Source organism: Brassica oleracea, chromosome C4, assembly GCF_000695525.1.
Source record: "Brassica oleracea var. oleracea cultivar TO1000 chromosome C4, BOL, whole genome shotgun sequence".
In the NCBI taxonomy this organism is placed as follows: Eukaryota; Viridiplantae; Streptophyta; class Magnoliopsida; order Brassicales; family Brassicaceae; genus Brassica; species Brassica oleracea.
Window position 1 is genome coordinate 51,294,227 of NC_027751.1, and position 13,513 is coordinate 51,307,739.

General features: G+C 33.9%; 3 protein-coding genes across 3 annotated transcripts; 1 reads left to right on the forward strand and 2 right to left on the reverse strand.

Annotated features, from left to right (window-relative positions):
- Positions 1-437: 437 nt before the first annotated feature.
- On the forward strand, positions 438-1,149 carry LOC106342399 (cysteine proteinase inhibitor 3-like). The gene is made up of 2 exons (XM_013781317.1): positions 438-695; positions 782-1,149. The coding sequence occupies exons 1-2, from the start codon at positions 489-491 to the stop codon at positions 962-964; spliced, it is 390 nt and encodes a 129-aa protein (XP_013636771.1). The 5' UTR covers positions 438-488; the 3' UTR covers positions 965-1,149.
- A 140-nt stretch (positions 1,150-1,289) lies between these two features.
- LOC106342398 (cytochrome P450 98A3-like) lies at positions 1,290-3,912 on the reverse strand. The gene is made up of 3 exons (XM_013781316.1): positions 3,297-3,912; positions 2,391-2,788; positions 1,290-2,098 (listed from the first exon to the last, which is right to left on the reverse strand). Exons 1-3 carry the CDS (start codon positions 3,778-3,780, stop codon positions 1,454-1,456), a joined length of 1,527 nt encoding a protein of 508 aa, XP_013636770.1. The 5' UTR covers positions 3,781-3,912; the 3' UTR covers positions 1,290-1,453.
- Positions 3,913-9,390: 5,478 nt separating this feature from the next.
- Positions 9,391-11,811, reverse strand: LOC106337234 (WAT1-related protein At2g40900-like). Its single transcript, XM_013776304.1, has 7 exons — positions 11,543-11,811; positions 11,389-11,451; positions 11,173-11,289; positions 10,777-11,002; positions 10,253-10,411; positions 10,020-10,171; positions 9,391-9,935 (listed from the first exon to the last, which is right to left on the reverse strand). The coding sequence occupies exons 1-7, from the start codon at positions 11,728-11,730 to the stop codon at positions 9,677-9,679; spliced, it is 1,164 nt and encodes a 387-aa protein (XP_013631758.1). The 5' UTR covers positions 11,731-11,811; the 3' UTR covers positions 9,391-9,676.
- Positions 11,812-13,513: the final 1,702 nt, after the last annotated feature.

Genomic DNA, 13,513 nt, shown 5'->3' on the forward strand with positions numbered 1-13,513 from the left:
ATCTAGTTATATTTGTAAAGAAGTTTCTTAGTTACAAATAACAACCATAGTACAGTAACCTTATACCACCATATATTCGAAGAAAGAACGACTACAAATCAGTAGTAGGAAGAAATCTCCAAAAGACTCCATTCCTCCATCCAGCGACGGTCTTCTCCTTCCAAAAAGTTGGCCAACACATACCAAACTAAAGCCTACTTAGAAGTAGTTGCTTTCATTAACAAACAATTCAAATAACCAATGAGGTGGCTAGAGAAGACGACAAAAAACAAAAAAGAATGCGTGCCGTTTCTATTATTCAGAAACCCACATCATGTCGTGTTTTGTTTTTCTTATCTCTTCAACTCCTCATAAAGATATGGCAACACTCACCCTCTCAGTTAACGACACGTGTCACTCGTTCGGTGACTTGTCACTTTCCTTTCCTTAATCGTCAAGCAAGCAACAACTTGTAGAGAAGGGCGTGGCCACAACTTGTGAGATCTAAAATGGAATCAAAACCTTTCGTCTCTGTTACGTTCTTGACCGTTACCCTTTTTCTCGGTGGAGCAATTCGATCAGGGATCTGCAGATCAGAAGAGAGACGCATGGAGCACGTGATAGTAGGAGGCGTTCATGATCTCCCAGGAAACCAGAACAGTGGAGAGATCGAGAGTCTCGCTCGATTCGCTATTCAAGAACATAACAACAAAGAGGTTTTCAATTCCTCTGTTTGATCCTGACAAGAATCTTTGTCTGATCAAGTTTTGTTTTGTTTTGTTTTCTTGTCGGGTAAGTACAGAACAAGGTTCTTGAGTTCAAGAAGATTGTAAAGGCAAGACAACAAGTAGTTGCTGGAATGATGTACTACCTAACTCTAGAAGCCAACGAAGGTGGCCAGGCTAAGAACTTCGAAGCCAAAGTTTGGGTGAAGCCATGGATGAACTTCAAGCAGTTACGGGAGTTTAAAGAATCATCCTCTTGAACATTTCACTTGTTCAAAGGGTAATAATCTAAATGTTTGTGCTAAATTATATGAAATAAATAAGTCTGATATAGCTTGGTTTCAGACCAGTGTGTAAGAACCTGAAGTTAATGTAATCAAGGAACTTGTTATATATGGTTTCTTGTAATTTGTTTTTTTGTTAACTATAATGAGTTTAGGCTTTAGACCCTAATCTCCTCTATGGCCCGGAATCAGTTTGCGCTATACTAAAAATATAGCGTAAATCAATTTTTTTATCGGAACTAGGAGCACAAATAGTGCCAACGCCAGTTGTGTATATTTGGCTTTTTGTTTGTTATTACAATGAGAAAGAAGCTGGTTTCTTTTGCTTATTTTTGATACAAGTGACACAACTAATCTCATCAAAAAGCTTTCAATGATAAACCACAAAAGTGAGACATGCATACAAAGAAAACAACAAGGCCATCGGCATCACTAGCAGCAGCAGGATGTGGATCAGAGAGACGGTTACATATCGAAAGGCACGCGTTTATAAAGTTCAGAAGGCAACCTAGGCGTTGCAACGGCTTGAACAGGAACACGCATGTAAGTAACGAGTCCAGGGTTTTCAGACATGTCAATCTCCTCTGGCTTAGTGCCTTGAGGCGGTGTCCAAACGAAATGGTGAAGCAAATGACTCATCATCGACGTCACCAGATTGATACCAAGTTGTGCACCGGGACAGACCCTTCTTCCTGCTCCAAAGGGAAGCAGCCTAAAGTCATGACCTTTCATGTCAACATCTTCCTCCAAGAACCTCTCTGGTCTAAACTCTAATGGGCTTTTCCACACGGTCGGGTCTCTAGCCACCGCCCAAACGTTCACATGGACGTTTGATCCTTTGGGAATGTGGTAGCCTCCTATCTTGACGTCTGCGTTGGATCTGTGAGGAAGCATTAGAGGCGTTGGAGGGTGGAGTCTGAATGATTCTTTAACCACGCATTGCAAGTAGGGTAAGCGTGAGAAGTCTGGCTCGGTTAGGACCCGGTCACGTCCGATAACACGGTCGAATTCTTCTTGTACTTTTTGTTGTACTCTTGGATTCTTGATCATCTCCGCCATGCCCCATTCCGCTGTTATAGCTGTTGTGTCCATCCCCGCCGTGATCATATCCTGCACACACACACACACACCAATGACCTAACGTGAGCAACAAGAGACCTACATAACTCAAAGGGTCTAAATGGTTGTTCTGTTTTTGGTGTTAACTAGCTCGAAAACATCTAACCAGCTAACGGATTGTAGGACTGCGAAAATTCTAATTGAAAATTACGATCTAACTCAGCTCATTAGGTTTATAAATAAATGGTTACAACACTAATTGTTGTGCACTGTCTTAGCAACCATTCAAGCCTAAAAATTCAAAATATATCTCAATTTAAGTTCTTATAAACACTAAACGCACCCATAGGAGACCAATGATGGTGTCTTCACTAAGATCATACTGATCCTTCAATGTAAGCAACGCATCAACGAAATGCTGTTTGGCTTCACTAGACTTTTGACGTGCCAAAGTGTGCTCCTCCATGATAGCTCGTGTGAGGAGGTCCCTACGAGTTACGTGCTTAGCAAACGCCTTCTCATCCGCGGGAAACATCCACCGGAGCCAGGGGATGTGTTCAGCTATCGACAGTGAAGCACCTAGCTTCAGACCGTTGGATGATATGGCCTTGAGCTCAAGCCCTTGCTCGTCCATCACACCTTCCGCGTTCACAAAACGCTTCCCGAACGCTAGCCGCGTTATGTTGTTGAACGCAACCGCTCCTAAGTACTTCCTCAGTTGTAATCCTTTTGTTTTATTTTCTGAAGACGGAATTATATTAGACATTATAAGTTTATGGGGTTAATGAGAGTTGAATTTAGTTAGAGTTGGTTGATTTAAAGAATAAAAAAAATATTTTTAAAGTTGTTAAAAATTTGAAGAGTTTTTTTTTGTATTTTAAAAGTTTATAAAAATATTCAAATATATAATAATTATAAGAATCTAAAGGATATATGCAATATTTTGAAGAAAAATTATAAGTTAAACTGTTTATAATTCTTTGAAGACCAATGAATTGTTTATGACGTGAAATAATCATTGATCCAATAAACTAGATTTTAGTAAAAATGTTAATTTAGTTAAAAAAATTAGCATATCATTACAAATTCATTTCTGATACGAATGTTCGTAGTGCGAAGAATTATTATTTGATTATACAATCACAAATATATTAGCATAATTAGATTATTTATTAATATAAATCAGATTCATAAATAAATAGTAGTCTTTTGTATGAAAGATTGACCTAAAATGATATTGATGCCGTACCATGAACGTTACAGTCTCTGAAGACGGACTCAACCATGGCAGTGACTTCATCTTCACGTATAGGTCTAAGAGATTCGAGTCGTTTAGGTGTGAAAAGCTCAAGCGTGCAAACTTTTCTCACCTTCACGTAGTGTGGCCCATAATCAGCCCATATAAGATCCTGACCGTTGCGGCTGAATGCTTCTGTCGATCTGTTCCGGTGCCTGTCGGCAAGTTTCTGGTCGTGTTCTTTGAGGACTTCTTTAGCTAGCTCGGCGCTAGATACGACCACGTTTAAGATAGAACCAATCCAGACCGATATGATTGGTCCATAGGTTTGAGCCCACTCATAGTAGCATCTGAACCGGACCGGTTTTATGTCGTTGAGGTTACCGACGATAGGCTTGGGACGTGGGCCTGGTGGGAACTTGAATCTTAGCCGTTGAATCAGCTTGTAAGAGACGACGGCGGCAAGTGTCGCCGCCGCTATAAGGAACCACGACATCGGATTGGTCAGCAAACTATTAGTAAAAAGGGGAAAAAGTACGTATAAATCGAATTCACTTCTAGAATTCTAGATAGATGTGGTCGAGACTTTGAGTTATATTAGGGAGGGGTTGGTGAACCAATTTATTTTATTTATTTTAGAATAAAAATTGGGAAATATTTAGCTTTTAGCAAACAAATTATCTTTTTAGACTTAAATATGGAATTAAATCGCAAAGTTCACGACACAAACAACAAAGTGGACGATGTCCATTATTGATGATGGGGTATGTTAGATGTGGACGAGACTTTGGCAGAGAAAAAAACAGAAGTGGAAAATATCTAGAGTGAATTAGGTGAAAACACATAGAAAACATGTATATTAGCAAAATACCTATAACAGTAGAATTTACAAAAAAACTGTAGATGCAGACAAACAAAATTACAATTATAACCTCAGATATCTTTTTATGTAGGCGTACAAGTGAGAAAAGATTTGGTAAAGATTTTATTTAAATTTTGGTATAGGTCCACATTAAATAGTTTGTAACTAAAATTACTTAAGTTTATATATATGGTATGTGTGTTTCCAAGAATAATATAGAGAGATATTATTCAAGTTTAATAATTTGATATCAAATGGAATAAGTTTTCAATCTGCACCGCATATTTTTTATAATATCATTGCAAAAACCGACTGGAGTTCCGTTCCGTTCCGGCGTTTATAAAGAAGAAAAGTGATAGTTTCTTCGTATTCACAAAATTTTAGAACATTTTTTTGTTATGAAATTTAAATAAATCCATTTTAAATTGGTTTCTGCATAAATTATCTCTGCATGATGAATCTAAAAGGGGTAGAGACATTTTCGTGCTTAAACTTTTAAATTCTTATCAATTTACACACTATCTTAATTTACAGTGTTTGTTTGTGTAGATAGCGATAAGACTTTCAGTGATTACAGCTAACATTACAAATGTACGTACAATATTATAATTAGCGGTGTTTATAAAGTTATGAATCGGATAATAGTTTTGCTCGCTGAAAATATTATTATTGTATAATTATAGATATTAACATGATTGTTAAACCTAAACGAAAGTTCGAGCTAACATGTTAGTTAGCGTGGTTTTACTTCGACTTGCATGATTTTTTTTTGTATTAACTGGTATTTTATTTTACTTACCGGATATTTAGAAAGATAACGGTCAATTTTATAAATAGATACAATTTAAAACATAGCCGTAGACTGATATTGAAATTTTTGATCACCTTCTATTTGAAAATGATGTCTATTTTAATTTCTAAAAAGTTAATATATAAGTTATTAGGGATATACTCCAACTTATGCAGACACTTTATATGTTTGTTGGTATTTAATTTCAATTTTATGGATAAGAAATTTAAAGTCCAAGTAAGGCTCAGTTGAACCGTGAGCTTTTGCTTACAAGAAGATCAGATTACTAAGCTTATAAGAAGATAAAAACACGTGTAAGTTAACTGAAGATTCAAAGATATGTGGCAACGCCGTACTGTACCACCACCGCCTTGAGCACCGATCACTGCTACGATTTCCGGCAACGTCAACCGTAATAAAAAATCAGCAGCTTATTCTTGTACCGATTTGTTAAAACTCCCCCTCTCTAGCTGATAATCTTTGAAGTGGAATTGATTCTTCGTCTAAAACAAACGACAAACTTACGTCAATTTTGCAACAAAAGCTGGACTAAATCAAGGAAGTTTATCATCAACTCAAATCTTAATTTCGATAGAGAGACTTTGCTATGGGCTTTTCTTAAGCCAATCATAGAAGCAAAGATTTATAAACTTCTCGAAGAGAAAATATTGAGCAGTCAAATTCAAAATCAAAGAAAAGTGAAGAACAGAGAGAGAGGAGATGAAAAATGATCGAAAACTAAAATTTTTGAAAGAGAAGAAAAAAAATATTCTCGATTTAAGTTTAAATTGATAGGTAATACATGCACATCGGAATAGAGAGGAAATATAACATGTATATGTAAACTATCACATAAAATTATAAAAACTAGATTCTGAGTAGCGAAAGAAAGTCATATTTTAGTAATAAAGGTAATATGGTATTAAAAATTATCAAACAGTGCCAAACAGTACAAATTGATATTTAGCTAATTATAATGTTTTGTCTTGGTAGGGAGTGCAGATACTCAAAAATCTACATAATTTTTTTTAACTTTTTATTAAGATCGGTAGTTTATACAAAAAAAAAATCATTACTTTGGATTTCACTGGTTACTTTATCGAGAGAATTGAGGTGAAATCCATTCACCTGAGCTTTTTTCTCAACAACTTTTCATGATTATTTGTTCAACTTTTCATAATTATATGTGAAACAGTAGTGTTTTATATTCACTAATATAGTATTATTGCGGCAAGGAAAATATTTTTCTGTTTCATTTCATAGTTTTTGACACTAATATCTTTGCATAATTTGTCAATGGAATTAAATAGTTTATGAGAAATGTTCGTTTTTCCAATGAATACAATGTAAAATGTTATTATATTATAGACTAGTTTTACTTTCAACAAATGTATTTAATCGAATATCAAGGACTAATTACTGCATGAATGTTCAAATACGTGCATGTTAGCTAGGTGTTAGTCACGTTGACAATAAAAACTAGGGAACGCAAAGACTGCAAAACATATTTTCTTATAAAGATAGAATCACAATCAAGTTCCTTCTAAGTACAGTGTCTAATCCACACTAAACTAGTATTGTTGCATTTCCTGCCAATGCTGCCATCATTAAAATTATAATCATGTTTTCTATTTCAAATTTTGAAAACATTCGTTTGGCGGTAGTAAATGTTTATTTGTCTCTCCCTACGTAAGATACCGTGGTCACAAGCGTTTTGTTAGCGAGTGGGGAAGTGTAGGATAAGGAAGCTTTAGTTAATTTTGAGGTTGGTGTGAGAGACACGTCACCTTTATTGGCAATCACATGAAGTAGAGAGGGTTGGTGCGATATAACCAGACATAGCTGCGTGCGATAGACAATGGTTTAGACTCGCTCATTACAAATCAAACTGTTTTTTTCTGCCTAAAGAATTTTCAACAAAAACAAGTGGGTTCACCTCAAATCTACGTACAAGATCATAATCTAATCAATAATTAATCAGTTGTTAAAAGATAATTTTGTTGCTTTTTTTTCAAAACCAAAAAAGGTGTGGGAGATTCGGTGTTGTGTGTTAAGTGTGACAGATGAGTAGGTGGGTGTGTTTAGTGAGACGTAAAATTTATATTTTACTTTTGCGTATTTTTCTGTAGAAGACTTGTTAAAAAAATTGTTATTATATTCATTATAGGTGAAATGTTATTTTATATTCATTTATAGGTGGGTTCAATCATTCAATATGTGGCTCCATAAGAGGCAATGTTATTTAATTTTGTTACACATATAGACCCTACTTTGCTCCTGGTTAAATTTGAATGCCTGGCCAAATTTCTCCCAATCTAATGATGTTCAGCAAACATATATACTATTTTTTTTTGATAAACCCTATCGGCTGATCCGATCGGCTTCGGGAATAACACATTTAGTGCTACAGAGTAGACTAGCCGAAAGCGTACCACACTATCTGGTCCGAGTTTGGAATACCTTCCGACTAATGCAAAGGATGGATGTTACGACCCACCATGTAAACCACTTGGGGCGAAGCCCAAACTCATACTAGCTAAGTGGTGATAATTTAGTTTTCAGAAAAAAATAAACTTAAAACTGATGTGGATACACACCAAATCTCAAGAGATTTCCACTAGGCTACCACTTAAACATATATTATGTTGTTGAACATGTTTTCTACTTTCAGTCTTTCAGTTTAATGATTTTTAAACATACATTTATTTGTTAAAGATATTAGACTATTTTCATTGTATTTTGATATTCTTTTATTTAAAATAGATAATTCTGAATTTATTCCAAAGTATTTTTAAAAATAATATTTAAATAAAATAGATATATGTTAATTCTTCTCTTAGATAGAAAAATATTATTTAATTATATATATATATATATATATGAAATATAGTAAATATGTATTATTATAGAAACCAATATAGAAATGAGTTAAAAATGTTTATTCGTTAAAGAAAGGTTGGAGATAATTTCACATGCAGTTTTAGTTTATTTTATCAACAATATATAATATAGATCTGCTACTGTGACACGAAATATATGTAACTTTGGCATATAACCTTTATATATTGTTTTGACTGGTTTAGTTAATATGTTTCCGACTGGATTTCTATTTGGGGTTTATAATGGGTTTTATTTCGAACACTATCAAGCCTTTGGCCTTGTGTAAATTAAATGCATAATAAATACTAGAGTACAAATTTCTAGCCAATTAAAAACACAAATGGAGTAAATTAAATGCAGAATAATACTCCATCCGTATCATTTTAATTATAGTTTTAGGTTCATGCATACAGATTAAAAAAACATTTAATTTTATACATTTTCAAAATAAAAATATCATTACCCATACATTTCCATATTTCAACCAATAGAAAATAAATATGAGAATTTTATTAATAAATTTTGCATTAAAATCATAAAATGACATTTATTTTGAAACAAATTTTTTTCTCTACAACAACACTTAAACTGAAACGGAAAGAGTATAGAGTACAAGTTTCTCAAAATGAGCCAATTTCCTCCATCCTCTTCTAATTATTTATCTTCATGTTTTTTTATGGCTTAATGTAAATTTCTATGAATAAACGGCAGAGAAATTGATCAATGGTCATTTCTAGCCAATTAAAAACACAAATGGAGTAAATTAAATGCATAATAATATAGAGTACAAATTTCTCAAAATTAGCCAATTTCCTTCGTCCTCTTCTAAGAGTGTGATTGAGAAAGCTGGTGCAAATAGGAAGAAATAAAAGTAGCGTAACTGAGCAAAATAAGAAATAAGAGAAAAAATGTATTTTGGAGTAAAACTTTTACTCCAGAGAGAAGGAAAGAAAAACTTTACTCTAAAAAAGCAGAAAATGACAAAAGTATTTACTCTAAGCAGCGTGATAATTTTCAACTTGATTGGACAAATATTAGCGTAACTAGGTGGAAACTAATATTACTCTACAAAAATTACTCTAAAAATACTTTTCAGTCAGAGCCTAAGTCTTTATCTTCATGCTTTTTATGGCTTAATGTAAATTTCTATGAATAAATTTAAAGTCTAAATTGTGTACTTTTGCTGCTAATACTGAAAGAACTACTATTAGTACATAAAATCAAATTTATAATAGAATGTGTTTGTATTTTGTATTAAAAACATATTTTATCTGCAAATCATATATGATCATATCAAAATTTTAAAATATTATTTTCTAATAAATTTTGTGAATTTTAATCATTTTTAGAGAGATTGAAAGCCATTACAGTGACGAGAAAGATATTTAACAATAAAATAAGTAGAAAAGAAAGAAAAATAGCCAATTTTTTGGATGTTCATCTGATTAATTTGATTGCTGTTATGATTATGGATCTTAATTCTCCTAAAAGCTATAAAATAATAATTAACAAATTTATTAGTTTATAAGTGAAAGCTTGTATACCAACACATAGTATGAAACAAAGAAACAAAGGAAATACAATTTTCATTATGTATCTTCGCTAAATCCACAAATAATGGTATGTAGTAGTTGGATACTAATACCAAATGCAGTGATTTACATAAGTTCATAGCTAGTCAGAGATCAAAATGGACGGTACATTTGGAATCCTTGGTTACTGAAGTTAGAAACCATAAATAAAACTTTTGAAGCGGAGGAAGGAATTAAAACAAGAATCAAAAAGCTGCCACTCTTCTCCCAACTTTGCCTCAAACAAAAAAGTTCATCTACTTAGCACCTTGAAACGTTATCCACACTTTCAAAACCAAAAACCACAACCAAAACCCACAACCACTGCCGATGATTCCTTCTCTTCCGACTTGATTTTCCCGGTTTCAACATCCTCATGAGCTTCGTCTATTTTCGGCATTATGGAGAGACCATTATTGCCACTACAACACTTAACGGCTTCTAAAGTTGGGTTATCTTCACGGCATATTGCTTCACCGTCATCGTCTAGGTGCTTTGCCCATAACACGGTGTAGACTCCCACCGTCAAAACTACCACTCCAATACCCCTAAAATATAAATTTCCGTTTAAATTAATTAAAACGAGATTGCCAAAACTAAACCACGTAATGAACAAGTTGTTGTTAACGTACCCTCCAAGATAGGTTCCTTGGCCGAGAACAAAGAAGCTCATTATGGAGACAATGACAACGACAAGAGGGTTAAAAGCAGTGACGAAGACAGGCCCCTTTCGCTGCATCATAAGTCCTTGAATGTAGTAAGCTATGCTCGACGACATTATTCCCTGTGAACAATCAAAATATATAATTTGTGAATGGATCTTTAATTTGTGTTATAGAAAAGTGCTTTGAAATTTTAAACGGACCGCGTATACAGACGCGAGAAGATTCATGTCAAAACCGATGTTCAAAGCCGAAGGATTATGTTCCATTACGAAGGTTAGGGCTAAGGACTGCAACGTTCCCATGAAACAGACCATCGTTGATAACGAGAGATGGGCTGAGTATTTCTTCAAAGTCGATGCCTAACAAAAAACACATATAACCTGCTTAGTTGGTTAAATTCATATATATTTATACATATATTCTATAACAAAATGTCTAAATTAAAATCGAAGAGAATTTTTATTGTGAATATTCTAATCCAATCATGTTTTTTTTTGTCTTCATTATAAATCTTGTCTGTATTGTAATAAATCGAAAAAAATAAGATTTAACTGGAACTTTAATTATACTTTAATATAATCAATCTTAACTAAACAATTTGGTGTATCATTGACCAATCTAAGCGTTTATTGATTTATCTATCCGCACAATCTTAGATTCTAATCAAGTCCCACGAAACTATATAACACCAACTACTTTTTTAGATTTGATCAATAAATGATACCTGAAGAATGAAGAACGACGCCCATGAGAGGGAGGCGATGAGGAGGAAGATGGTGGCTTTAAGATAATCACCGGCCAGCGGCGAAGAGGCGGTGGTGAGTTGAGATCGGAAGGAGCTGATGAACGGGCCTTTGTATAATATCATCAGTATTGATCCAACCACTGTCACTAATGTCCCCACCACTTTTACTTGGCATCTTACTTTTCTCATCTCCACTCTCTCCATCCTTTTTGCAACATTCAAATATGACATAAACACATCAATATTTCATAATTTATACATCTACTTATGAATGTGTAACCAAAAAAAACATCTACTTATGAATATTGATGCATATCCACGTATGCGAATAATATAAATAAAATATAGCTTTTACGTATCTATTTATGTATTTACCTGAAAAGAGTGGCGAGGATAAAGGTAATAGCGGGCGCGATGTTGCTGACGGCCGTGGAAAACGTCGGAGATGTGAGTTTCAGACCGATGTAGTATAGGTTCTGATTAATCACAGGCCTGTTTTAATAACACGATGGTTGTTAGCCTTATAAATATAACAATTTTCATACATTCAACGAGAGAAAAAAGTTTTGGAGATGGTTTAAGAAGACTAACCCAAGAAGAGCAAGAACAAATATGTGCATGAATATTGAAAACGTCATCTTTGACCTCACTTTCCTACAAAATCCCCCAAAACGCATAAATATTACAAAACGCATCAAAAGAAACATTAACTGTTTGTCTCTGATGAGTACTAATATCTTTGTACCTTTCGGAGAGAAATGCGAAAGGTGCGATCGCGGCTGTGGCAAAAGCGTTGCGGTATGCAACAAGAACGTAATGGCTCATACCACGGTCAAGGACGGTTTTAGTGACCAGGTTCATACCGGCGTATCCAAACTGAAGGCAAATCATTGCAAAGTATGGTTTAGCTGATTCTGACATCCTTAGTCCCATCTCAACTCGTTAGGACAAATGAGAGTTAGGAACAGAGAGGAGAGAAACACTTGGAGAATGTGCTTTTCCCTGAGAACCAGTGGTGAGAGGTTCTTTGTATTTATATTCGGATTTGTTCACTGTTCTCTGCTTTCTTCTTTTCATTTTTATTTTCTATTAACGTTATTAAATTTTATTTTATTTTATAATGACGTCGTAACAATTGTGTGTCATGAATTCATTATCTCTAAAGTAAGTGGATAAAACACTGTATATGTAAATATTCGGTTTATATGACTTTATAAAACCAGTCATATTAATTAGGTAAAAAAACTTGTGGCTACTAAAACTCGAGATTAATAGTGTGATTGATGTGGAACAAATGAGTTGATTAGTTTAATACGGTAGGTACAATTATATCATGTTTCTAAATATTTTTTGTAGTTGCAGATATAGCGGCATAACGGATATACTCGAGATGATTCTTTATATAGTTAGTAACATGTGCAAATGGAAAAAAAACCTTGTGCACAGTACTACTATTGGTCTTGAGCAACCCCAACAGATAGTTTTTATCATGGAATTTGAAAGTTACAAATTAGTGTATGTATATAAGAGTATATTAAAAAATTTGGAAACCCAACCAATAATATCTCATTTGACATATTGTTGTTTGTTGGGTTTCCAAAAATTTTAGTATACCTTTAATAAATAATTATTATATATATATAACTTGAAAACTCCATGGTAAAAAAGTACTATCGGAGTTGCTCTGCATGGATGTTAGTGACACGTAATATTAACATTAAGTTGGCCTAAAAAAATTGTGCACAGTACTGCTATTAACTCACTGGAAACAATCTTAAGGCTGTGGTTGAAAGTTGTGGTAGGCTAAAAGTATATAGACAAATCGATGCGTATCGTTTATGTTGGTTAATGTATAAAAGGAATTTGACAAATCGACCAACCAAGCCACTACAAAACGATACGCATCGTAATATGGCGTTATATACGTATATGGAGTGTGGCGTATGGGATTTAATCAATTAAGGAACACAAGGTGACAAAGTGAACTGCACGTGGCTGCAACAATCGATTGGATTCAATCCTATATACGGCTGGGACCCATATCTCGAAACTACCATTTCTATCTGAAATTGCATTCTTAATCCCATAATCAATTTGGACAACGTTTTCTAAAATTTGATATAAAATCAACTAAAATTGAATATATTTGGTGGGTTCCTTTTCTTATGATAGAAGAATTTGAGTATATATGTATGTGAATGCGTATGATTATATGCGAGTGCAAATGCGCATATATGTCAGTGCGTTTGTATACATATATTATATGCACCTATTGATATCAATCAGCATAGAATTGCTTATCCCGTTATCCGAAATGAAAGCCTCTTCCAAAAAAGAATTGCGTATCCGAAATGTGAACCACATAATACTAAATTAATGCGTACAGAAAAGCTTGCCACATCTCAATAATTCATTGGATTCCTTTTTATATAGTATTATATCCCTAAATATTGCATCTTTTATCAGTTTATGTCTCAAGCCCTTCACATATTTTTTTATAATATTATAGTTGAGCTGAGCACCCATTATCTTTTATAGAATATGCATCAATGTCAGTTTAAGGGACAATCGTGGCTACTTTTCTTGAGGAAGGTTTACGTGGAACTCGTATCCTTTATTTCATTTGGTTAATTATATAGATTCGATTGTATCATACTAGGTCCCATTAATTTATAGGTATCCATGCTGAGAAGAACTCATTAGAAGTATTTTTATT